At 36.9% G+C, this 27,810-nt stretch overlaps 1 protein-coding gene across 1 annotated transcript in view; it reads right to left on the bottom strand.

Annotated features, from left to right (window-relative positions):
- Positions 1 to 23,354, bottom strand: part of CCDC146 (coiled-coil domain containing 146) — a 101,601-nt gene extending 78,247 nt beyond the window's left edge. Inside the window, exon 1 of the mRNA XM_008577552.1 lies at positions 23,196 to 23,354. Coding sequence (XP_008575774.1) covers positions 23,196 to 23,354 — 159 coding nt within the window. The remainder of the gene's footprint in view (positions 1 to 23,195) is intronic.
- Positions 23,355 to 27,810: the final 4,456 nt, after the last annotated feature.

Raw genomic sequence — 27,810 nt, forward strand, 5'->3', positions numbered from 1 at the left:
ATCCCCTTAGGATAATGCAAACACTTCCTAATAAGTAGCCTATACCTCCAGTTTCAATCTCTTCCAGTCCATCTTCCATATCACTGCCAGAGGGATTATTCAAAAATACAGTTCTAATCATGTTACTGTCCTGCTTAAAACTTTCAACAACTCCTCATTTCCTATAAGATAAAATCTGGCAAATAAGCCCCTTCATGAACTGATTTCTGCCTACCTTTTCACCATTTTTTCTGCTACTACTCACACTCCTGACATATGGAATGCCTTGCCGTATTGCAGCAAACCACGTTCTCTCATATTTTCATTATTTTGCATATACTGTTCCCTAGAATGCCATCCCCAACCCCCACCAGGTTTTGTCTTATCATCCATGCTTAGGAGCAGGGACTCAGGAGCTAGAATACCTAGGTTTGAATTTCAGCTCTACCATTTGCAAGCTGTGTAATCATGGATAAGTCACTTAATCTCTTAATGTTCTTTGGTTCCTTCAATTACAAAATAAGGATAATAAGAGAATCTTCCTGAAAGAGTTTATTGAGAAGATTAAAGGAGATAACTTATGTAAAGCACCTAGAACATACTTTTATTTATTTATTTATTTTTTAAATCATCATCAGCGTCCTCCTAAATAGTTATCTCTTCTGGGTAGTCTTCCCTGATGGTCTTAGGTGGAGGTTAGCACCTCTCCTCTTTTATCCTATTCCTTATTATACATTATATTATTCAATAATTGTCTAAGTTCTATCCTGAAGTCAATCTGTTTTAATAGGAGTGAAGGAGATTTGAGACAGGAGTGCTGTTACTCAAAGTGGTTAATAATATATTGCCATAGAGGAAGAAGTATAGTCAAAAGAAGCCAGAGTTACAACTGGAAAAGAGTGAGTATTGTCAAAGCTGATGACTTGAGAGATTGTGAACACAGCTGAGAAATGATTAAAGCCAGGGGAGAATATGGCACGGCAGAATCAGATAAACTATAGGACTGGGTGCATAACAGTGGCAAACTTTTAGAAGGGGTCCTGGGAACATGCCTCTGGATATGTTCCACAGAGAGGCGTATGACTGTACTGGGATGAACAGTGATTGTTCCACCTGGCTGAGTTCCTAAAGAAAAAGAAGTATTTTTCATACTACATACTATATTGTAATTTTGAAATTAATTTTAATCATATAAAATCCATGAATCCTTTAATTTTTTTAAAACTACATATTAAAGACCCCTTTGAAAATCACCTTCAGTTCCGATTTCCTCCTTCTCCTCAGAGGCAACAAGCTAAGATGGCTAGATTCGAACTCTAATTTCATTCTGTGCATTGCCAAACATCTCCTGGATCATAGCCTTGCTGGGTCTCTCTTGTTAATTGATGGGAAAAAGCTAGAAATGACGGAAAATGGACATATTTGGAGAACTCAGAGTATCTTAAACCCCCCCAAATGTGACTGAGCCTCCCTTGCTCTTTGAAGTGATCCTGCCCCCAACATTTGATGTGGCTCTTCTCTTGCTGGAAGACACTGTTGCTTTCTTTTCTTGAGGGGATGCTCTCAGTTCTCCTTTAGACTCCTTCATCCCACTTGTCAGTGTCTTCAGATCTGTAATCAGGGCATACCCTGGTGTCAATTATAAAATCAATCAGAGGAGAAGTCTTTGTACAAGTTTGCTAATTTATATCAGCAGAAGGCTGGAAAAGACACGTGGAAATAGATTTTGAGGCTGTTTGGCTAAGAAAGAAGAAACAGAACTTTAGATGTGACTGAATTTATTGATATAGGTATATGTATCAAATTATGGATTCAACAGGCTAGCCAGAGCAGATGTGTTTGCTTCTAATAGTTTGCTTACTTAGTTAATACAAATCTAGATTCAATAGGAGCTCATGCTAACTGAAGTTGAAAAACCAGAAATGTCTTAGAACTCAAAGACTTACGGAGATAGAAATGCTGGGGTAGACTTAGCCTTAATTCATTCAACAAATATGTATTGAATGTATACCATGTGCCAAACAGTCTTCTAAGAGGCTGGAGATATCAGTGACCAACACAAACAAAAATCTTACACTCGTGGAGTTTACATTTTATCAGAGGAGACAAATAAATAAATATATGATAAATACCATGAAATTTGAACAGAGACCTAAAGAAATGAGAGAGCAAGCCAGGCAGAAATCTGGGAGAAGCATGTTCCAAGCAGAGAGAGCATCAAGTATGAATGCAGTTGGCATGTCTGAGGGCCAACAAAAAGGCCCATGTGCAAAAAGCAGAGAGTCTGGGGTGGCGGGGTGTAGAAGATATCAGAGAGAGCTGTTGCGGGGTGGTGGAGATGGACAAGTGAAGGGGATGTGTGCCAGATCATCTAGGCTTTGTTAAGCGATAGATCTTGCCTTTTACCAGAGTAAAAGTAGTAGGAGCCATGAGGGTTTCAAGCCAGAGGAGAGAAACAATCTCATCTAGTTTTAAAAGTATCACTCTTGTTACTGAGGGGAGAATAGACTGCAGGGAGACAAGGATTGAAAGAAGGACACCAGCTTGATGGTGTTTGTAATAATCTCGGGGAGATATAATGAAAGCATTCACTATGGTGGTTGCAGTGAAGTGCAACTATTTGGATGGCAGAGCTGTCAAAATTTGCTGATCAAAAGTCAGTGGCAGATAGTAAAAAAAATTACGGTGTTACGGAAAACCACAAGATTTTAGCCTAAGCAATTTTGTAGGATGGTGCTGCTGTTAACTGAAATGGGGAAGCCTGCAGGGAATCCTGTCTGGAAAATGTGTGGGGAGTGGGGTGGGGTAGGGTGGGAGGCTGGTATTAGAAGTTTTGAACATTTTAAGTCAAAATACCAATAAGACATGTAAGTGGATATAGGCATTTGGATATTAGTCTGAAGATCAGGGAAGACATCTAGGATTCAGAAAGAGTTGCTAGAATATAGTTGGTAATAAATCCATGGCATTAGATAGCCTAGAAAATATGTGTACGTGGAGACTTTTACAAAAGATGAAACAAGCTGACCTTGCAGAGGTTGGAGAGGAGGACCAATCTCTCATCCCACCTACCCACCCACCCTGTAACTATGTCATTTGAGAGGTCCCAAGGATGTTTCTTTATGGAAAGGGCAGAGAATTATTCCCACTAGAACAGATACTTATTCTAGATTATTTTAGATTTGGATTTGCTTTTCCTTGCTTCTGCCAGCAACACTGTTTCATTGAGTTATTGGATGTTTTAGAAGCCATTATGGTATTCCACAATGGTATTCTACAAAATACTGCTTTTGACTTAGTGAGATAGGAGATGCTCAGTTTCCATGGGTCCCAGTTTCAGGACACACTTCTGGGTTTCAAGCCACTCCCCAGGGTCTTAGGCCCCTCTTCTAGGCCCTCCCCTAGAGGAGAGTTACTGTTGCTTGTTGGACCTATTTTTGGAACCAACACAGGGAAATTGAGACCTCAGGGAACTGATTTATGCAAATTCAGTGGCTGGGTATGCTCAGTAGAAAGGGGTTATGTAAACCTAATGGCTGAGCATGCTCAGTAAAGTGGAGTTTATCCTTTGAATTATCTTCTACTAGAGTTGGTAAAGAGCACAGAATATTCTTGAATATGCTTGGTGCATGTGATAAAATTTGACCAATGAACATGCCCTAAAAAGAGACCAACTGAGCATGTGCTAGACTATGTTACATAACTGGGAACCACCCCCTTACTTGAATATTCATTAGATATCATGAATATGTATTAGATAGCAAAGCTATAAAAGTTGAATCTCAGCAGAAGATGGGGTTGTTATTCACTTTCCTGGGGCCAAACCACACTTCACTGGCTGAGGTGTGTATGCTTTCTTTTTGTATCAAACTTATTTTCAGCAAGCAGTTGCTCACTCTCTTGGGCCAGCCTGTATTCTGTACTAAACTTTGTGCATTTCTTTCTTTTGTATTAAACTTGGTGTGGGTCCTGCTCAGTCTCTGGAGCTAAGTTGCACTTTTTCTGTGAAGTCTGTTTTTCTTATCTGTCACATTAAACCTGTTTTCATCTTCTACTGTGACTCTCCTCTTGAATTCTTTCCTGTGGTGGAGTCAAGAACCTGGTAAGAGGACAGGGTAGGTTGAGGCCAGCTATTGGGCCTCCCCAGACCCTCTCCTCTGGCGTCATTAGGAAGCCACTTCACAGTGAAAGGAGGAGGCAGTTACCTTGCTGTGGTTTGAATGTCCCCCCAAATTCATGTTGGAACCCCCAATACAGTGGTAGAAGGTGGGTCCTTTAAGAGGTGATTGGATCTCAAGGACTGTGCCCTCATTAATGGGTTGTCATGGGCATGGATCTGATGGCTTTATAAGGAGAGCAAGTGAGAAGATTAGCTCTCTTGCTCTTGCCATTCTCACCATGTGAAACCCTGGTAACCAGAGGACTCTAGAGAGTCACTGCTCAGAAGAAGGACCTCACCAAATGTGCCCCCTGGACTGCGGACTTCCCAGCCTCTGAAAATGTAAGAAACAGATTTCATTTCTCTATTAATTACACAGCTTAAGGTATTCTATTATCAGCAACAGAAAATGAACTAAAACAGACCTACTGAAGCCTCAGTTATTACATCTTCTGGGAGATACCACCTTTTGAGGTTGGGGTTTCATAATACAGGATACAGTGTGTATGTGTGTGTGTGTGTGCATGAGTGTGCGTGTGTGTGCATGAGTGTGCATGTGTGCACACATATGCATATAGCAAAAGAAAATAAACTAGGCACAGACCAAAAAACTCGTTTAACAGCATACTGCCCAAGTTTGAGGAATCACTTATGGTCAGATAAAATAATTAGGTTACTTGTTTCCTATGATTATAAACCTTTAGCTAAGCAGAGACTGGTTTTATTCCCTTTCTCTTTATTTTAGAGACAGTCTTAAAACTTGTTTCTTTCACAAATATTTTCTAAAAGTTATTCAAGTTAGAGGTAATCTAAATCTTCTGTATCTAATAACTTTCAAAGTGTTAACACTGGAGAGGCTGACTGACAATTTTACCTAAATATTAGGTCCAGTTGCAGTTGCAAATGAATGTGGCTCTCTGAATATGGGTAGGTTTCCCTTGTGGATGGATACACACATACGCATACATGTACACATACACACATTCCACATATATACACACAGGCACCCGTGCATATGATACACATACATGCTTAAACATGTTATTTGTAACACATATGCTGTAATACACAAAGAAACCTGCCCATCAGAATAAAATAGATATGCAGCTCTTATACGTAATAAAAACAAAAATAGTAGTTACAACAAAAATCACCATGGGCCAGTAGCTACTTTATTTTAAGCCATGTTATATAAAATAACTTGCCAGAAAATAGAACTTTCTCATTTTCTACAAAAGGCAAGCAATTTGTGCTCATGTTGGAAAAGTTTATCAAAGAAGGGTCCACAAAATTATTTGCTTAGATTTATTTCCCATTCAGTAATGTAATATATTTCAGTAAATTTTTCAGTGAATCTAAATAATCTGTTTTAGTTTTTGTTTGGAGATTTTTGCTTCTGCATACTAACGAAGATAAGCAGCTGTCACTTGCTGAGTTCCAACTATGTGCTGGATACTTTCTTAGGAGCATTTCCAGTGTTATCTCTATTTGCTGTGATAACACTGCTACAGTGTTCTGATAATGCTGCAATAAGAAGGCAATGCTTTACACTCACTGAAAGCCTTCTCTGAAAAACAAACAAAACAAAACCCTCTGTTATCCAAAAACTGTTTTATCATTTGTGGACCATTATCCTGTTTTGGCTTTTCTGACATTCTTTGTGTATTTCTTATGAAATGAGCCAATTTTCCATCGGTAAAGTACGTATATAGTAAACCTCGGTATCACTCTTCCTAACTTTCTGTATGAGTCTAGAAATTGGAAAATGATTCTAATTATACCTCAATTTAAGGTGAAACATCTCTTTTGTATCTTATCAAAATAACTATATAATATTTTGTTGATGGGAAATATTTCAAAAATTAATGTATTTTTAAGTGTGTTAATGTCCCTACTTCACCTAGTGGTTAAAAATTATTTTCTTCATGCAGCTAAGTAAAAATTTATAACAACTCTGACAGAGAAGACAAACAAGTTTGTATGCTATCTAAACACTATTTTACTCCCATGGTTACATGGCAGAATTCAGTGATGAACACATTCTGCTGAAGTACAAATAACTTTGAAAGTTCTTTGGAAGTCGAAAGACGTCTCATGTAAATGCCAAAGTTCTTATTTTCACTTGTTAGATAAAATAATTCTTTTAAAATATGAGTATCATTTACAAATAAATGGGGCTGGTTATGGTGACTTTTTTATTTTTATCCTACATTGAGTAAATTTTTTTAACCTGATCAAGCCAACTATTAGAAATCTAGAGAGGCTCTCATACCATGAGTAATCATGGCAATTGGACAGGAAAGACTGATACTTTTATGATGAATACAGGGTATTTAACATGTTGAATTGCTAGAATAGAAGTTTTCCTGCTGTGTCCCCAGTGACCCTAAAGTTCTTCAGAGAGATTTCAGGGATGCCAAAGGAAGCAGGGTTGGGTAAGAAGCCAGGGGAATGTATGATATGTGAAATCTTTTCAACTGGAATAGTTCTGCTTTTTTTCTATACCTTAGGACTCTATCTTTAATTTTGCTTACAGGAATTTTTTTTTTTTAATTTGAAAATTATTGCCTCCCTACTGCATATCCCTTTGGGGGCTTAGCAGGTACAAAATAACAAGTAGATGTATGATGGTGCTAACAGCAAACATTTAAATCACTGAGAACTTAGGTTGACTTGATGTGGAAAATGCATTTACAAACTCAGAAGAAATTTCTCTTTTTTAGGTTTGCTTTTTAAAATAGTGACTCAGTAGTGTGATTATCTTAGTGGAGGGTTTTACTAATTATTGCATATATTCAGTCTTTTGAAAATCTTGCCGTGGCTATATGCAAGACAGTGAGCTAACTGAGTTTGTAAGGAACATCAAGAAGAATATCATATGCCTCCTACTCTTAAAGTCCCTAAAGCTACTGTAGATTAGCTTTAAAAACAGGAAAGAAAATAATAAGTGACATGAGGTAAGTATAAACACTATGCGGAGAGGTTACAGAAGCAGAGGTGATCACATTTTGTCTGGAAGTGAGATGCTTCATGAAAAAAGATGGCATCTGAGTTGTCCTTGAAAGACAGGTGAACTTCTGAAGCACAGAAATCGAGAGGAGAGAACTCCTGGTCTGGGTACGAGATGACCACAGGCCTCAGCAGGGTCGAAAATCAGGGCCTAGTTAGGAAAACACTACATCTAATTTGGCTGGAGCATGGGCTACATGGCAGGGGACGGTGAAGGTTAGGAGAAAAGTGGATCAGACTGTAAAAAGATATGACTGTAAGGTCAAGGAGGTGACACTTCATCCTTATGATAAGGTAAGGAAAAATTCTAAGTATCTGCAGTCTCCGCCGCCACCTATTGATGGGTCAGTTGTGTGCCTGGGCCTGTGAGGTGATGTTGGGATATTGGGTGAGAAGGAAAACTGAAGGAACTCTGAAGACTGCTTTACCAAATAATGAAATGGCCAAAGATATCAAAGAAAAGATGGGTGGAGATAAAGAGAGGAAAAACCCAGCTTGAGGGTGAGAAGACGAGTTTCTAGAGGAGTTTTTAAAGAGGCAATACAAGGGATGTGGGAGAAGCAACTGCTGTGATAAGGAATTTTAAGAAGTTTTGTGGCTTGCTGGGCTGTGAAACTTGCTTCTCCATTTCCTGAAGGAGACTTCAGTACAGCGTACCACCTTCAAGGTTTTCTGTGTTTCCCTTAGACTTGCTGATATGAGTCTTAAGGTGGGAGTGAGAGGCTGTTTCACTCAGTTCACAAATGATCTGTACAGAGCAGAGGTTTCCCCAGTGCTGCCTTGGAAGGCTGGGGAGGTGGGGACGGGGGTGATGGCAGGGGTGAAGGGGAAAGAATAGGAGACCATCATTTTGATCCTTCACCTCTACATTCACCACATCCAAATCTGTTACATATACATCTATATAGACACACGCATATATATATATATATCTCACTTTTGTGTAAGATTTCTACTGGAAAAAAGTGATAAAAACAATTGAAAAAGGTGAAACCACCAAGGCAGGCAGGAAGGTACCCCTGAAAGATTATGAGCTGAAAAATGTATTATTAGTGTAAAGTGAGGCTCAGAGAACTTGCTGAAAGTTGCACAGCTAATACATGCAGAGCTAATACATGCAGAACTAGAAATAAGACCCATTTTTATTGAACCACTCCCCTACCCTCCAATGATCAGAGATTTTTCTTTTCAAATCCTTAGGATTTAAGACTTTTTGAGCCTGTCCCATTCTTAGTTGTAGGCTTTACAGATAGCAAAATTCCTTTCTTCTTTTTTTTTTTTAAATAGATGACCAGTAAGGGGATCTTAACCCTTGACTTGGTATTGTCAGCACCACACTCTCCCAAGTGAGCCATGGGCCGGCCCTAAAATTCCTATCTTCTTAATCTATTTAATGTCAGGTAATTCTTGTGCTACCTTGTTTCATATTTCTGATGCCACCTAGGTGTACCTGTTTGCCTTCATCAGGGTATATATGGGCTGATAATATTAAAGAACTTTTACCTCAGAAGATAATGGACGTGGCATTAGGTTCTAAGCTTGTTGCTGGTAACTTCTTTCTGTTTCCCCTAAACCCAACATATATACCAGATGGAACAAAGGCTATCATATGATGACTCAAACCATCAAGGTACTAAGAGAAAACACAGGAAACAAGTTTATGATAACAAAGGTCTTTTTAAGTATGACAAAATCCTGAAGCAGCAAAAGATCAATAAATTCACGTGCATAAAAAAATTAATTTTTGCATGGGGGAAAAAAATACCATAAGCAAACTCAAAAGAAATTCAATAAACTGAGAAAAATATTTTTGCAATCCATATTATACACAAAGGTCTACTTACTAAATGTATAGAGAATGCCTATGAGTCTATAAGAAAAAAACAAACTACCCAATTAGAAAAATGGAAAGAAGAATGTGAACAGAATTTACAAAAAAGATGGGCCTTTGTATTAACCATGTTTCTAGTTCCCACAAAGTTGATGCTTTAACATTCGCCCTACATGCATATACCAGATATGCCTTGTTGTGGACAACCTGGTAATAGAATATGGCTGAGTCAACTTGCTTTTGGCTTCCTGTCTCCCTCATCACGAACCTCCCCCACCACCAGATCTCGTCCTGAGGAGACTTTCAAATGCAAACTAGCCCAGAGTCTACACCCCCACCTGTTCTAATCACCCCAGTGCCAGGTACCAGACAACAAGTCAGTCCTAGGCCCCAGAGCCCACTGAAATTATTCAAACTAGCCAATCCTAAGCCTGCTTACCCTGCCTTACCTTTTCCTTACCTTGGAAACCATAATAAAGGCTGTTGCCCACAGTTCCTCCCTCTCCCTCTGCCTTCTGACCAAGCCAGGTACTTCCCCATGTGCTACCTCCCTTCCCAACCCATGGCATGGTGTGCTCCCTCTCTTGGAAACTGTGAGCAACAATCATTTCAATGGCAATCATCTCCTTCCTGTACCACAAATTTTCTATTAATACCCTATATTTTTAAACAGTCTTAAACATATGAAAAGAAGCTCTGTTCCAATCATTTAAAAATATAAAGAGTATGATGAAATAAGATTCTTTTCTCTACTAGAGTGTTAGATGCCAAAAAGATGTCACAACGGTGTCAGCACGGTAAAGAGAAACTCATTTATTGTTGGTGGGAACGTAAGTTTTTACAACTTTACGGAGAGCAACTTGGCAATCAAAACATTTTTAAATATGCATACCCATGATCTAGCAATTCCACTTCTAGGTATATTCAAAAAACCTGTGGAAAAATAGAATTAAAAGATGATACTAATCTTTCCATGAGCTTTTTGAAGTACCTTCATACCAAAAAAATTAAAAGCAGGATCTTGAAGAAATATTTGTACACCCATGTTCATAGTAGCATTATTCACAGTAGACAAGAGGTGGAAGTAACCCAAGTGTCCATGGACAGATGAATGAATAAACAAAAGTGGTATAAACATACAATGGATTACTATTCAGTCTTAAAAAGGAAGGAAATTCTGATACATGTTACAAAATAGATGAACCTTGATGACATCATGCTGAGTAAAATATGCCAGTCACAAAAAGAAAAATACCATATGATTCCACTTATAGAAGGTATCTAGAGTAGTCACATTCATAGAAACAGCAAGTAGAATGGTGGTTCCTGGGGGCTGCAGGGAGGCAGAATAGGGGAGTTTAGTGGATACAGAGTTTCCGTTTTGCATACGAAAAAGTTCTGGAGATTGGTTGCACAACAATGTGAATATACTTAACATTACTAAATTATACACTTGAAAATGGTTAAGATAGTATATTTTATCACAATTAAAGATTTTTTAAAATGAGCAAATGCATTGACGCAGCTATCTCACTATTAGGAATTTGTCCTTTTAACATGATTACTCCAGTGTGAAATAATACATGTATAAAGTTATTTACTTCATCACTGTCTGTAACAGCAGAAGATTGGAAATGACCTAAATATCTCATAATACGAAACTAGTTAATTAAAGTATGCTCCATTCATGCATTGAAATACTATGCAAACAATAAAATGAATATAAAAATTGTATATGTATGTGAAAAAAGCAAGTGCGTATATTATACTTTTACTTGCTTGTTTGTACATAGACTTTCTGTAAGGCTATGTAAAAGACTGGTAATAATGGTTACCTCTGTGGAGGCAACCATTCATATTGTGGAATGGGGTGAGAGGCTGATTTACTTTTCATTGTATACTATTTGGCACCTTTCAAATTTTGTACTAGATATGTTTTATATATTAAAAATGGCTTTAAAAAAAAAAATCAAAACCAAAACTAACCCCATGGATGAAAAAACTTTATTGCTTGGCTCCCCAGTACTCCATTCTTTAACTTCCTAGTCTGGCTTTCATCTCACTGCTTGACCATTGAGAATCTGATCCTGCTTGCCTAACGAAAACTTTAGTAATTGCCTTGCCTTAGCTGACTTTTTTGGTGTTGTCTCCTGCTGACTCATTTAACTCATGTTACCTGTAAATCCAGTTACCAAATGGCCAAATTCCCAGTCCTACTCCCTTCTGTTTATTCCCCACAAAATCTATCCAACAGACAACAGTACCCTCTCCCCATTCATCTATATGTATCTTTTTAATTGAAAAAGGTATTCTTTATTTTAATATTTAAGCTTCCATTTTTAGTTCCTGTATTAGTCAGTTTTCTATTGCTTATAACAGAATACCTGAAACTGGGTAATTTATAAAGAAACAGAATTTATTTCTTACAGTTTTAGAGTCTGGGAAGTCAAAGGTCAAGGGGGTATACCTGGTGAAGGTCTTCTTCCTGGTGGGGACTGGAGGCAGCACAGGGTATTAGATGGCAAGAGAGCAAGAGCATGTTTACTTGTTCCTTTCTTTCCTTATAAAGTCATGAGTCTACTTCCATGATAAGCCATTAATTCATTAACCCATTAATCCATGAATAGATTAATCCATTCACCTCTTAAAGGCCCCACCTTTCAAATACTCATAACATAGTCAGATTACCTTCTTAACAATGTTACAATGGAGATTATATTTTAACATGAGCTTTGGAGGGGACAAACATTCAAACCATAGCAATCCCCAATATATTCAAATAGTTCTTGGATTACTAAAGGTACTATGTTTTGCAAGATGCGCATTCTCTACTGAGGGCCACAAACTTTCAAAAGCCAACTTACATTCTCCCTCAAGAACTTTCCTTCTTAAAGGAGAAAATAACACCATTAAATATTTCTCCTAATCCTTATTTTTATTTTTATTTTATTTTATTTTATTTTATTTTTTGTCTTTTTTACTGGCCGGTAACGGGATCGCAACCCTCGGTGTCGCACCTGTACCGGGGACCGGCAATGGGATCGCAACCCTCAGTGTCGCACCCACGCGGCGCTCAGCCAGTGAGCGGGAGCCGGTCACCACATGGGATCCGAACCCTCGGCGGCCCTAATCCTTATTTTTTAAAAGCAACATCTATTCACAGTGCTTCTTAAAACACCAGCATCCAAGTTTAGATGATTATTGTAATATTTAATAAAGTTGCTACAACAGTAGCTAAAGAATCAATAAAAATAAAAAGGTAATTAAAACTGTATTAAATATATAATTAAAAATAAACATGCATGCACAGATATGAACTAGGTCCTTGTTATGTCAGTAAAGGGATAGAAAAAGATAAAGGGGAAGAGAGGAAACTAAACCACACAGACAAAGGAACAGATGGGCTGCTGAAGGTAGGCCTGCCACAACATTTTTCCCCTCGATATGGTGTGTATCTTAGATGATCAGTAAAAATATTTAGAACGTGGAAAGGAAGATAACCTCACAGTTAGGAGGTAGAGGAACTACACAATTTTCTTTGTTCCCTATTTTCAATACTCTTCTGACCCCACTTGTCACTGTTCAGATAGCAGAATTCTAACACCTCAGGTTCCTGGTCAGAACCAATCTTCATGTTTATCATTTTGAAGGTGCCAAGAGTAAGGACACTCCAACAGCAACCTTTTCTCTTACCCTGAACTCTTCTGCAGTGTACGATTTGACTGATTGAATTTAGGGGCGTTAATATACTCTGCCAAGTGCAATATGGCCTGTATTCTTAATCCTAATATAAACCTTTAATTTTTGTAAATAGATATGAGCCATGTTGATACCTCAAATATTTAAATGCATTTCAGGCACATCCCAAGGTATTTTTCCATACTAGAAAAATTTTAAAATTAAATCAGTAAAAACAACGACAAAAAATTTTATGGGAATAATAGAATCTATTTGTATTGCTTAATAAACTATCAGTCTGTTTAAAGTTTCTTGACAGCCAAATAAAATCTTGAAAAATTGTTCTTGCAATGCTGCCTAGAAGTCTGAAAGAAAAATGAAAACATGCCAAACAATAGCAAGATTTGTAGAAAGATTTAAAAAGGAAATTTAGTGTGTAGTTTTTAAAAGCACATCCTCTAAGTACAGCTATTAGTGAGGTGTGATAACTGAGAAAAGAGCAGGGGAACTAATGAGAAATATTTAATACCAGAGTGCTACATACTTATCTTTATCTTTTGTTTTAGCATATAGTTTATTTTAAAAGTCAATTTGTAAAATCTTAATATAGTAGTGTTTAAATGTGTGAATGTCAAGTAAACAATGTCAAGTGAAATGTGTGCTAAAGTAGGAGACAGAAGACTGGGTTTTCTTCCTGGTTCCTCCCAGATGTGTAACCCAGGGCAAGTCTCAATCTTTCAGAACATCTAAGATGGAAACAATGATATCTCAAAATTCCTATTCCTTATAGAATCATTATGAAAATCAAATTACATAGTTGAAACTACTTTGACTGTGGGCTCCTTGAGGGTAGAGATCTTCTTATCTTTTCATCTTTGTAACCAGTACTTGATTAACTAATTGAGATATAAAAGAAATAGAAAATACTTTAATTTCCTAAAAAACATTTTAAATTTCACTAGGGATTATCTCAAGTAACTCATCAGAAACTCATCAGAAGTTCTTCTATAGAAGAACTATAGAAGTTCCATCCTAGAAAATGAATGAAGCTTTAGTAGCATCAGAAAAGCACCCATATTTTCAGTAATTAATTGTAATTTTTAATTTTAAAAATCCAAAATTTATTTATCTGGTACCAGTCTTAAGAGAACAAACTGTATATATATAAAAAGAAAATATCTTTTGAATATGTGGATATCCCAGTAAAAGAGATAATTTTAGAAGTATGAAAGTTGGTAAATAACGGAAGCATCTTTTTATAAATACACAACGGTGGACTGTGCTATTACATAAACATTAGTAACTAGTTGCAATCCTTTCAGAAAGTAAATTTGAATACTATCAAGAATCTCCTATGTTTACAGCTCTAGCCAGACATGTCCCTGGAAGACTCAAATCCACATATTGAACATTCCCCTCAGACCTGTTGCTTCTTCTGAATTCTCTGTCACTTATGGTAACAATTTAGACAATTTCCTAAATCAGAATTCCAAGCATCAATTTGGACTCTTTCCCTCACTACCCCCCATTGACTTAGACACTGAGCCCAGAACTTTAATTTCCTTAATATCTTTCCTAAATGTATTTGCTCCTTTTCCCCCATTGCCACTGCCTTAGTTCAGTCTCTCTTCCCATCTCATCTCATTCACTGAAATGGTTCTACTTGGTGAGATGGTGGGAATAGAGAAGAGACAAATTCAGAAGACATTTACAAGAAAGAGTGAACTGACAGAATACAAGAGGAAAGTTAGGTTTGGAAGAAGAATAAAGAATTTAGTTCTCAGCATGTTTAGTCTGAGGTACTTTTGTGTTATCCAGGTGAAGATATTTCAAGTATGAGCATGTATAGGTGTGAGTAAAGCTTAAGGATAGAAAAATAGATTCATGGTGGATCCCTTAGATATGGAAGAAATATGCCTTCAGGAAGCCTTTCCAGATCATCTCATCCCACAGTGACTGATACTTTCTTTCCATTCTAATAACATTGTTTGTACCTTCCAGGTCCACAAGCACACATTGCCTTTTGTAGACATTTAACATTTCAAGCTTCTTGTTCCTAAATTAAGCTTCTACAGAATAGGAACCTTTTATATGCTTTATGTCTATGAATCTCCATGGTATCTAGCACAATTCAGCACACAGGAGGTGCTCAAAATAAAGGAGGAGTTGAAAGGATAAATTTGATTTCAGTAGCTTTGATAATAACAACAATAAACATTTCCTAACAGTAGCTGGCACATAGCAGGTGCTGTATAAAAATCTGTTAAATGAATTAAGATTTAATGTCCACCCTTATTCTTCACAAACTTCTTAATATCTCAATTCTTATCAAACCTGATATGGAACTAAAACTTAGATACAAATACTTTTTTTTTTTTTTACCCATTTTGTAAGAAGTCCAATAGCTCATAGTTTTGTATATAATTGTTTAGTGAAAAGTCTCATATCAAGCCAAATCCATCTTCCTCTACTCACCTACAATTACTTGTATACATCCACACTTTACTTTTACAGAATTTCATATTCTATCCTGATTCACACTTTTATTGCCTTAGTGTTTCCCTACAATGTTTACACTCCCCCTTTCTCCTCCCAAATGCTTCTGTGCTTCCTTTTCTCTACTCCTTGGCCAGGTCAGGTCAAAGACTTAACAATGATTGGCAGAAGAATTATTTGCAGGAAATGAAGAGAAGGGAGGAGCTGACTGGGTCTTGGCAAAAAGCAAAGCGCAAAAAGCTTAGGCAAGATAATATAATGTTTTGATTTTGACTCAGGGCACTCAGACAAAAATGGTTTTAAGGCCTCCAAGTTCAACATCTGACACACTGACACTTGACAACTGAGGTCACTTTCATAAATCAGTGCTACTTTACATAAGCACATACTGAGAAGCAGAAATCCTAACTTGGGGAAATCATAATTTTGTGAAAACTGTAACATATTAACCCTAACACAATCCCACAGCATCTAACACAATGCCCACTGAGTGTATGCTGGTACAACCTCTTTGGGAAACTGTTTGAAGGTCTCTATTAAAGCTGAATATACACCTAGACTATTGCACAGTAACTCCACTCCTAGGTATATACCTAAGATAAATTCATAAGTACAAGGCATGCACAAGAATAGTAGTATACTACGTAACAGTAAAAAAAAGAATCGAACTATTGCCACACACAATGCTCTTAATGAATCTCACAGACATAATGATGAGCAAAAAAAAAGCCAGACATGAAAACATTCTGTATAATCCAATGTATATGATGTTCAAGAAGAGGCAAACTAACATATGGTGATAAGTCAGAATAGTGGTTAGCTCTGGTAGGAGCAATGACTAGGAAGGGTCTCAGGGAGACCTCTGCATTGCTGAAATATATCTTGATCTAACTAGGAATATGGTGGGAGAAAAGATAAATTCAAGAGATATTTAACCCTCAAACTGACAAATAGAATACAGGAGGAGAATCAGGATTAAGAGATGAATGACAAGTTCAGTTCGGAACATGTTGGTTGTAGGCATATATATATAAAAAGTCACTGAGCTGTACACTTATTATTCGTGAGCTTTACTGTATATATGTTATACCTTGACAAAAAAAATAAAAATGAAAGTAAAATGGGGTGGAATCAGATTTTCAATGGGACAAGAAAAGTCTGTGGACTGCCAGGCCTCATAGTTAGGCAGCAATGGCAGAGTTGGGGAGCATGTATCCAGCACTGATGACAGTTGTGTGGCTTGGTTCCCAAACATCACTTTGAACATTCATCCCAAAGATTGAATTACACAGTGTAGTTCCTGCCCTGTTAGATCTTATTGATTAATGTGATCATAAATTTCAGGGGGGAACTCTAAATTTTCTACACAAAATATTTTATGATGAGAAGATGTTCAACAAATATCTGTTAATGACTAAGTACCAAGTGGCAGGTACGGGCTACAAATGCTTAAGAGTTGAGAGGCTAGAGAAATCCCTGTGAGCTCGCTACTTAGGCAATTTCCTGAAGAACATGGAATTGAGCCAGGCTTTGAAAGATTAGGAACAGATGCAGGGTTGCAAATTGTGGCTTATGCAAGTATTTTATTTGTTTTCTTAGTTTAAATGGCACTGCCTTTTAAGAGGTGATGTGAGTAGGTGGATTTGTGGATAGCCATGATCTTACATCATTTATTTTGAATATATGCCAATTTCCTTAGGCATCTGTATTACCTCTAAATATGGGAGAGTTCTTGCCAAGGAGAACAACATAAACAGAAGATCACGAGGGTCTAAGTGGATGATTAGATTGTAAAAGTTTCCGTCCAAACTGCAGAGGGCCAGGAATGCCACACTGAACACATTTGATGGAGTTTGGATGTGTTGTCCACTCCAAAACTCATGTGGAAATTCTATCCCCAATGCGGCAGTGTTGGAAACTGATTGAGTCACGGGGGCAGATCCCTCATGAATGGATTAATGCTATCCCTGGGGGAGTGGGGAGTAATGAGTAAGTTCTTGCTCGATTAGTTCCTGCGAGAGCTGGTTGTTTAATAGACCCTGGCACCTCCTCTCTCTCTCTCTCTCTCTCTCTCTCTCTCTCTTTCTCTCTCTCTTGCTTCCTCTCGCCATGTGATCTACTTGTACTTGCTGGCTGCCTGCCACCATGAGCAGAAGCAGCCTGAGGCCTGTGCCAGATGCAGCTGTCCCAGAATCATAAGTCGAATAAACCTCTGTTCTTTATACATTACCCAGTCTCAGGTATTTCTGTTATAGCAACACAAAATGGATGAATACAACAAAATGGATGAAGAGGTAATGTCAGATGACACCATGACATCTGTGTTTTGCAACTGAGCAGTGCTGGGCCAAACGTGCAACTAGCATTAACAACAATAAATGTTGTAAGCAGCTTCTGATTCTTTCAATGAGATGCCAAGCCTCTGGACCTTGGGAAGTGGATTCTGACTGCTTTCTCTCAATTGCCAACTGAACTCTTGCTATTCTGTAGATAAAGCTTCTGTTTAGATACCTGCAGGAGGGTAACTTTACATAAAGCAGGTTAAAAACTTGTAAGACCCATATATCTTAGAGGAATGTTAAAAGAATTAGAAAATACAGCTACAGATGCCAATTAGGAACAGTATCTTAGTGATGTTTATTACAGAAGTAAAGTTGTCTGAAGCTAATAATTTGTTTTGCAAGATTTTGCTGGTTGGAGGAACAGTTCTCACACAGTAAAATTACTGATGTTGATACTACTCAAAAGGGTAGGTAAGACTGTTCTCTGATGCTATAATTGAAAGCTCTCGTATATCCATTTCATCAGAGGCTTGTCATGCCCAGTGATTAGTAACTATAATTTGTGCATAGGCATATAGACAGATTCTTAAACTATTTAATAAATTGTTAAATTAAAGATCTATATGCACGAGAAGTTGTCTTAAATTCTCCTTTGATTTTACAAAACAAACCTTTTGAACTTCTTTATCTTTGGCTAAAAAAACTTGAATATAGTTTTTACTGTTAACATAACTTTTGCTAGAAATAAATTCAAGTTGTTATTATTTTTGTGCTTATGTTTTCTTTCTAATTTGGTCCTGAGGTCTCTCTGTCAAGAGTAGCCATAAATGGCCATAAGCTAAGATAGCCACTCTCTAGGAGGAGGCTAGCATTAATTCCTCCCCAATGGGGAGGGATTGGGGGGCTGGTGGAAGTTAGCTTTGGGTGTGTTGGTCAGGTGAGACACAATGAGGAGATGAAATGAAAATACATGAAGCAGAAGGAATTTATTACTTACAGATCCCAGACAGGTTGGGAATGCTGATGGGGGTGCTGGCAAAAAGTCTGTAGGTGGCAGAGAGCTCAACCAGTGGGTGGGGAGCAAGAGAGAGGAGACCTGTGGGACTAGGCTTTATTAAGGTCCATGGGCATTATCCCTTAGGCTAACCCCACAACAGGGGTTGTGGATTAGCTAGTTTAAAGAAAACAACAAAAAGGGTGGAAACTTATTTATATGAGTCTGGTGTTGACTATTAGCCAGGTTAGAAACTGTTGGGAATGCTGGGTTTGTGGTTATTGGGATGAGGAACAACTGGCCTATATCTCAAACAACCACACATGGAGTGGATGTTTTAACTAGGCCAAAGGGGCAACTGAGTTTCAAACAACTTATGTCAGACCTAAGAATGGATGCCGTTACATAATGAGTGTACGTTGGTACAAACTCTTTGGCAGAAACTATATTAAACAAATTTATGGCACAAATTTAGCCTGGTTTTTTTATTTGATTGAATCATTAAGGGTAGTGGTACAGAAGTCCTCCTATTGCAAAGTTGTACACATGATAGATTTTAGCAGAAACAGAGAACCCTGATCACTTAAAAATATTAAGACTAGAGGTATAAACTCATGATTTTGAAATATAAAGATAGATATAGAAACTGATGACTTTGTGTGGATACAAATATTCATGCATCTATTTTTTAGTTCTACCTTCTGTCTGAGAAGGCCTTGAAGCAATGAAATACTAGTAGCAATAACCATACCAAGCATTGAGATCTTAGTTTCTAAATATTATTCTCCACTAAAAGGAATCAGGGATCCTCCAAGAAATGCCTGATTTCCAGGGCTGGAGCAAAGAAAATACAAGATGTGCCAGAAAGTAAGGAAGTACACAAAGAATCATGGGGACGTGACCAAAGGAGCCTACTTGAAGGGGGGTACACTAGCCAAATATGTAACAATTAGAGCATCAAAATGGATAATGATAGTAATGGATTATAACTCACTGAATAAAATAAGAATGCATAAATCCACATTGATAAACAACAACAACAAAAGCCCCAAATGGACTAACAAATAAATAAATAGGAAAAAAGAGAAAGTTCTTCCTTACAGTAGGAAGTCACCTGATAAATGTAGGAAGAATTATGGAATTAGAAAATCACCATTTGGCAACCATCATAAGAATAAATCATTTGGGCAAGAATTACCATTAAATGCCAAACTAGTAGGCAGAAATTTTAGAAGGAGTAAAATACATAGTCTCAGAGTATCTCCCCATAATGTGCTTATTAATTTCAAACAGAAAAAAATAAATAAATAGAGGAGAAACCTGGTAGTCACCATCTGCTGTGGACTGAATGTCCCCCCAAAACTTAATCCCTACTGTGACTGTGTTAAGAGTGTAGGAAATCCTATTACGGTAATTGAAAGTTGGGGCCTTGAAGAGGTGATTAGATTTTGAGGACTATGCCATAGTAAATGGGTTAATAAACTGATGGTTTGGGGGAAGAAGATATAACAACTACAATTTTTTTGAAGTTGTTACAACAAGCAAACGGAAAGGACATTCCTGGGTGGGAGGGGGGGAGAGGGAGAAGGGAGGGAGGTTTCGGTGATGGGCCATAATAATCAACCACATTGTATATTGACAAAATAAAAATTTAAAGGAAAAAAAAATAAAAAATAAAAAAATAAAGCCTGTGCCCTGACCTAATTGCTGAAGTGTTTCACCTATATTTTCTCTTGGTAATTTTACAGTTTCAAGTCTTATACTTGAGTCTTTGATCCATTTTGAGTTGATTGTAGTGTATGGTGATATGCATCTGACAAGGAATTATTATCCAGAATGTACATAGAAGTGAATCAATTATAGAGTAAAAAAACAAATGACCCAATTAAAAAATGGGCAAAGGAGCTGAATAGAAATTTGTCAAAGGAAGACATACAAATGGCCAACAGATAGATGAAAAAAATGCTCAACATCACTAGTCATCAGGGAAATGCAAATTAAAACCACATTGAGATACCACCTCACCCCAGTTAGACTGGCTATGATCAAAAAGACAGTGAATAGGGCCGGCCCGGTGGCGCACTGGGGAGTGCGCCACCTGGGAGCGCGGTGGCGCTCCCACTGAGGGTTCAGATCCCATGTGGAGACTGGTTCCCGCTCACTGGTTGAGCGTGGTGCGGGCGCAACACCGAGGGTTGTGATCCCGTTGCTGGTCCCCGGTGCAGGCACGACACCAAGGGTTGCGATCCCGTTACCGGTCAGTCAAAAAGATTAAAAAAAAAAAAAAAAGACAGTGAATAACAAATGCTAGTGAGGGTGTGGAGAGAAGGGAACATTCCTGCACTGTTGGTGGGACTGTAAATTAGTACAACCACTATGGAAAACAATTTGAAGGTTTCTCAGACAACTACAGATAGATCTTCCATGTGATCCAGCAATCCCACTTCTGGGTATATACCCACAGGAATGGAAATCATCATGTTGAAGAGATACCTGCACTCGCATGTTCATTGCAGTTCTGTTTACAATAGCCAATACATGGAACCAACCTAAATGCCCATCAATGGATGATTGGATAAGGAAACTGTGGTATATTACACTATGGAATACTACTCTACCATAAAAAAGAATGAAATACTCCTATTTGCAACAACATGGATGAACCTGGAGAAACTTACATTGAGTGAAATAAGCAAAGCACAAAGGGATAAATAGCACATGTGCTCACTCATATGTGGGAGCTAAGAGAGAAAGGAAGGGAAGAAAGATCACAGTAGTGCCGTGGTGTTACAGAGGGAGGGAACATTCCTAGGGCTTCAAACTGGAGTGGAGGGGAGAGGGGGAGAGGGAGGGAGGTTGGGGGATAATTGGGTGGGGACACGGAGTACGAAAGTAATTTCTAGTAATGGGTATGCCCCCAGTACGAATCTGGCTCCCACATCATGGGCAGGAGGGTTGACAATTAGCTTTGTATCTCATGAATATTCTTAATAAATAAATAAATAAATAAAAAATAAACTGATGGTTTAATTGTGGTCATGGGTGTGGTTCTGAACGCTTTAGAAGAAGAGCCAGTGAGGAGGTTACTCTCTCTCTGCTTCTGCCATCCACCATGGGGCACTCTGCTTTGCTGTGAAGAGTCACCACCCACCAAAGTCCCTGGACTTTGGACTTCCCAGCCTCTGAAACTGTAAGCAATAAATTTGTTTTCTTACAAATTACCCAGTTCCAGGTATTTTGTTATAAGCAACAGAAACGGACCAATACACCGTCTTAACCAAGTGATCAAGCTTAACAACACTGGTATTGGGACGAGTTAACATCATGTGCTCCTGAATGAGTACTTGAGAAGAATATAACATTGTGTCTGTGATATTCCTGTCAAAAATACATAGCTTTAATCTAATAATGAAAAAAATCAGAAAAATCCAAACTGAAAGAAATTCTACAAAATAACTGGCCTGTACTCTTCAAAAGTGTCAATGTCATGAAAACTAAAGAAATATTGGGAACTTTTCCAGGTTAAAGGAGACTAAAGAGATGACTACTGAATGCAGTGTATCATCTGGAATTTTCTTTTGCTGTAAAGAGCATTGAGACAATTGGCAAGATCTGAATAAGGTCAGCAGATTAGATAATAGTATCATATAAATGTTAACTTCTTGATATAATTGCACAATGATTACGTAAGAGAATGAACTTATTTTTAGGAAACGCACTGATGCATTTAGGTATAGAGGGGTTTCGTGTCTTCAGAAAGAGAGATGGAGCAAATAAGAAAGTAGAAAGAAAAGGATAAAGCAAGTGCGGTAAGATGTTAACATCTGGGATGAAGGGTACGTAGGAATTCTATGTACTATTTTTGCAACTTTTCTGTACATCTGAAATTATGTCAAATAAAAGAAAAAGTCAAAACTATAGAAAAAAATAAATAATTTAGCAATTTGGATTCCACACATACATATATAACACTATCATTTTAAAAATTGCTTTTTAAAAATTGCATTCTATTCCAATTTGGTTTTGCATCTTGATTTTGAATAAATTCTGTTTGTGCTTCAAGAATTTTTAAGCATGTTTTGGTATGATTATCAAATTTCTTAGAATATATTATTCAGTACATGAAGTTAATAATCTGGAATTCAAATGTCCTCTGAACCATTTTCTAAAGTATAGCTCTTAAGCATGACAAGGTAACAGTTGCATATGTGGTTATTATTTTTTTTATAAAAACAACCCTACTCATACATGGGTATTTCCTAAATGTTCATCTTGCTTTTTAAAAACCAGACAATGAGAATATATAGTTTTGTTTTGCTTCTTTGTTGATAGAAGATGGCAGATTTCAGTGCTCCACTGCAGTGACTATATTTAATTAGGTAAATGTATATTCTTTCTATCATTATATGACAAGATGTTTTTTCTTCGTTTTATGGAAGTAAATGTCGTATATACAATAATGAAAGAAATCTCCTTTTTAATTTCATGTACCAACCCATGAAATGTACATAATTGGCTGCATATATATGCAAATATTTATTATGCTATAAAACAATCAGAACCTACATTACTGTAGTAGTTCAGAATTATATTATAAGCTCTTGGAAGAAAAGGCAGGGACCACTTTGTTTTAAAATGCTTCAAACTGTATATATTGCCTACAAGGTATATGTAATAAAGAATTTTGTAATAATATTGGTTTCATCTGAATTTTTAAGTAGATGATGATTCAGGTTTTACTACAGTAATATATAATAAGAAATATACCTCTTGAAGAAAGATGAAAGCTGGGGTTTCAGATAAATCAACAAACCGCTCATCTTGAATATTAATTGTGGGCACTATGGCATAAATGGGTTCTTTTAGATCCTTTTCATCTTTCTCCTCTTCATCTTCTTTTTCTGTATCTGTGGTACTGTCTTCCATTTTTTCACAATTCTAAAATAAAACCAATCCATATTCAGTTATTTAGAAGTGTCTTCACTCAAAGTAGAATAATGGAAAATAATAAAAGTAAGCAAAACTCAACTGGAAGAAGCTATTCTTCAATGAAACTATAAGTCAGGAAAGGTAGCTATGATCTCATTATTATAATGGCTGCTTTGTTGTAAATATACTCTATATTGCTACATTCAAATCAATAATTCTAATTTTAAAAAGTAGGCTATTGTTGCATTTATCAAAAAACAAAATATATAACCAAAATATAAGCTCCATGAAGGCAGAAACTTAGTTTCTGAGTTTATTGAGCACTGTAGTAGACACTCAATTACTATTTATTGAATGGATAAATAAATATAATCTTCACCCATAAAATATAACACAAAGATAATTCCAGATATAAACCAACAGCTGGCTGAGATATGGGCATGAGCGGGGTGAAGCTAGTCAGACATAGGCTCTTGAGGAGTCAATTCTAGGGAAGGAACAAAGACAGTGAGCCCCTCAACAATGGTTGTACTGGTGGCAGGGCTAGCAGGAGTCAGGCAAGACACTCTTTGCTCTTTATTTAAGTGCAAGGAACAAAAGGATTACAATGAGAATGCTAGTCAATATCAGCCTAGAGATTTATGAAACAAGTAGGCAGGAATCTCTCCAGCTACAGCACTGGGTTAAGTACTCTTTGCTTTCTGATCCCTCTATAATTTTTGTAATACTTCTGTAGCTGCCCTTAAAATACTACATTGTAATTTACTATATTTCATATTGTCTCCCTTATTAGACTCCTTAAAACAGGAGCTATACCTTATTACCCATGTGCCTTCAACTCCTAGCAAATTACACACATAGTAGAATGTGTACAAAAAATAATTGCCGGTAGAACAAACAAGATCTACTATACTTCTAATGTCCAAAAAATAATGCAATTGTAAATAATTTGCTTGAGTTTTCAGAAATAAAATGCTTAATGTAACAATAATTCATTCACTCTTTATTGGAAAGTTAGTTTGTCCAAAACCAAAGTCCCACAGGAGCAAAACTGAGGTTCTTCTGTGATTGCTGTGGGCAACTGCCAATACCAGCTTTGAAAACTTTTCTTCCCCAAATCATATTGGCAGAGCCACCTACAGAATTTGCAAGGCCCAGTACAAAAAGAAAATGTGGGTTTCCTTGTTCAAAAAGCAAGAGAAATGTTCTATTAATGTTAATAAAATATAAAGTTTTCCCTATAAAAATGTTTTATTACTTATAAAATATAACAGGGGTAATAGTGATACATGAATAACAACATAAACTTACAAATTCCAAGAAAATATTTTTGGTGTCATAATTTTATATAATAAGATAAAAATCAATAATGTGATATCTTGATTGATCTAGAAGATTTTTCTGGCTCACTTTTCTGTAAATTCATTTATTAGTTCTTCAAAACTTATACTCATTGTAACCTCATTTTCAATTGATATAATTGAAAATGATGTCAGTAACCCTTGGGAAATACAAGATCATAAATAACTTTTGGCAATTTTTAATTTTGAGAAGAATCTTCCTGATGATGCATTGTTACTGGAGTTGATAAGAGTATTTAAAGGCTGTGATAGCATTTGGATAAATTTTTGATAAATGATATCAAAATATAACATCTAGAGCTAAAGATTTTCATAGAACAATTTTTCTCAAAAGATTTAACTCTTCATAGAAATTAGTTTCATGTGTGAACTTAATTTTAAATGTAAATTTATTCAACATTTATTTTAATGTTTCCTCTAATATTTCCTGTAAGTCATGGAGGTTGTGCAAGAATCCAAAAGTGGCTTTATGGTTTGTATATACACCAAAACACTTGCTTACGCATTCTATTGCTGTATGTTTAATTACAAACAAAAAACAAAATTAAAAATGGTCTTCCTTGTTACTACATAGTTTATTCAGATCTTTATATGAAAAGTATTATTTTCTGTCAAATGCAATCATCTTTAATTTCTATTTCTTAGCCCATGGATATTTTGTTTGCAATGGTGTAGCAGTTTTGCAAACTAGAGATTTTAAACTCTGAAGAATTCTAATAATTCCCTGGTATGCTTTATTGCAATGTCCACGTGTTTGCTTTCATTTTGCAATAATTTACTGAAAAAGTTTTCTTCATCAGTGTCAGCAGTTCCTGTTTTTACTATATGTGGAGATGCCACAGGGACAGGTCCTATGGACCAGCCTCCCACAGTGGATTCAAGAACTATCCCCATGCAGAGCCTCTTCTTTCTTCTGAGGCTATGACTGTTGTAGCTGACCCTATTACTTTTGCTGTCACCATTGCTTCTGCTGCTATTGCTGCTCTCACTGCCACCAATCTGGACCCAAGTCCTGGCCTGGCTGCCTTGGGACTCAACGGTGCCCCAAACTGCCCTGAGGCATGCACTTGAGCACCAGGCCACCAAGCCAATTGCTAAACACTTATACTGCCTGCCATAGCCACCTCATGTGCATGCTCAATTGTCGCAAAAGACTTTACTTACAAAACACAATCTCAAAAATAAAATTAAGCATTTCAAGATAGTGACACCAGAGCATTAAACCAAGTACAGGGTCCTTCTAAAAGTGGGTTCTTATGCCATTGCACAGGTCACACATCCATGAAGCCAGCTCTATATATTAGCCATTGATTTGCTCATGTGTTTAAGAGGACCACAACACTTTCTAAAAGGACCTCGTTTTAGCCTACAACGTCTCTATTGACCCACTTTGGTGACAATGGGATGGAGGCTTTTCTGGAAAGAGAGCTGGTAAGCTACCTCCATTGCATAAGAGAATGCCAGTCTTACCATCTGCTCCTTTGATCTCGGCAATATATATATATCTGCACTTAACCAATAGTATACTCATACTCTTCTCTTGCCAGAGAAGATAACTGCAACTGTCATAATTTTAAGGTATGGATGTCTTGTTAAATATGTATCATCTCTCGTCTATCTTATTGAATTAGCTGCTCCTTGATGATATGAAGCCTCATTCTTTAATATGGAAAGCATGTTCTCTGATATGAACCTATAGGCTTATAGGTTCTGGTTCTTGAATTTATTAGTCAAATGGCCACAGACATGTCATTTGTTCATTGAATTTCCTCTTCTCTAAAATGGGAATAATCGTAATTAATTTTTCTGTTTCAGAAGGAAGAGAGGCAGATTAAATGTGAGAATGCACCTGGATTTTTAATTTTTTTTTTTTTTTTTTTGACCAGTAAGGGGATCGCAACCCTTGGCACGGTGTGGTCTGCACCATGCTCAGCCAGTGAGTGCACCGGCCATCCCTATATAGGATCCGAACCTGCGGCCTCGGCGCTCCCAGCGCTGCACTCTCCTGAGTGAGCCATGGGGAGATTTTTAGCTTCCACACTGCTATTTCCAATTTTCTGCCATAAATTATACATACATGAGGGTACTTCAAAAAGTTTGTGGAAAATAGAATTAAAAGAATCTTTCCATGAACTTTTTGAAGACCCCTAATACTTGTTTTCCTACTGCTGCTGCTGCTGCAAGAATACTTCATAGGTGGTAACATACTTCTATCAGATGGTATCAAATGTCTATTCGTCTATTGTTATGTGATGTTAATAGCCATTGATATCTTTTGGACTCCCCTCCTTTAACACACAAGTTTGTTTTTTTCAATGCCATAAAGCAGTTTTTTAAAAGAATCTATTATTGTTAAAGCATTACATCACTTTACGTTTCGTAAGTAATCACAGTTTATTGCTTAAATCTTTTGTTAATAAGCTAAAAAGTGTATGCTCAATCATTTCATGAATGTTAAATGTTAATGAGTACCACAGAAAAATATTTCCTTCAGAACATTAGGCCATATCTGCTATTTTAAACATTTTCATTAAGTAATATTTCAAATATAAACAAAAGTAGCAAAATAGTATAATGAATCCTCAAGTAGCCATCAACCAGCTTCTACAAATATCAACTCATGAGCAATTTTCTTTAATCTATAACTCTTTCACTTCCTCTCTCCACTCTTCAGATCATTTTGAAGCAAAACCCAGATACTTAGACTTAGTAATATATCCTGAAGAGATCCATAATAATATACATAGATCTCATTCCTTTTCACAGCTGCATAGCACTCTTTTGCATAGGTACACCATAGGTTATTCAAATACTTCCCTATTTATAAATATATGGAATGTGTTCAGTTTTCTGTTACAAAAGTATTGCAAATAATAGTGAATGTATTTATTTTAAAATATATTTTAAAGGCTCTTGGGATCTTTATAATTAAGATGGCATTAAATTTGAAAACTTAGGTTCAAGCAATCTTCTCAAAGCAATCTTCTGAAATATGGTATATCTGACCTGGGCAATGAAAAATGAATACTATGCTGAATTTGTACAGATTCCTCAGTTTGCTTTAGCTTTTGATCTCTATTATCATGATAATA

The sequence above is a fragment of the Galeopterus variegatus genome, unplaced genomic scaffold, assembly GCF_000696425.1.
Source record: "Galeopterus variegatus unplaced genomic scaffold, G_variegatus-3.0.2 Scaffold67, whole genome shotgun sequence".
NCBI classification, from domain to species: Eukaryota; Metazoa; Chordata; class Mammalia; order Dermoptera; family Cynocephalidae; genus Galeopterus; species Galeopterus variegatus.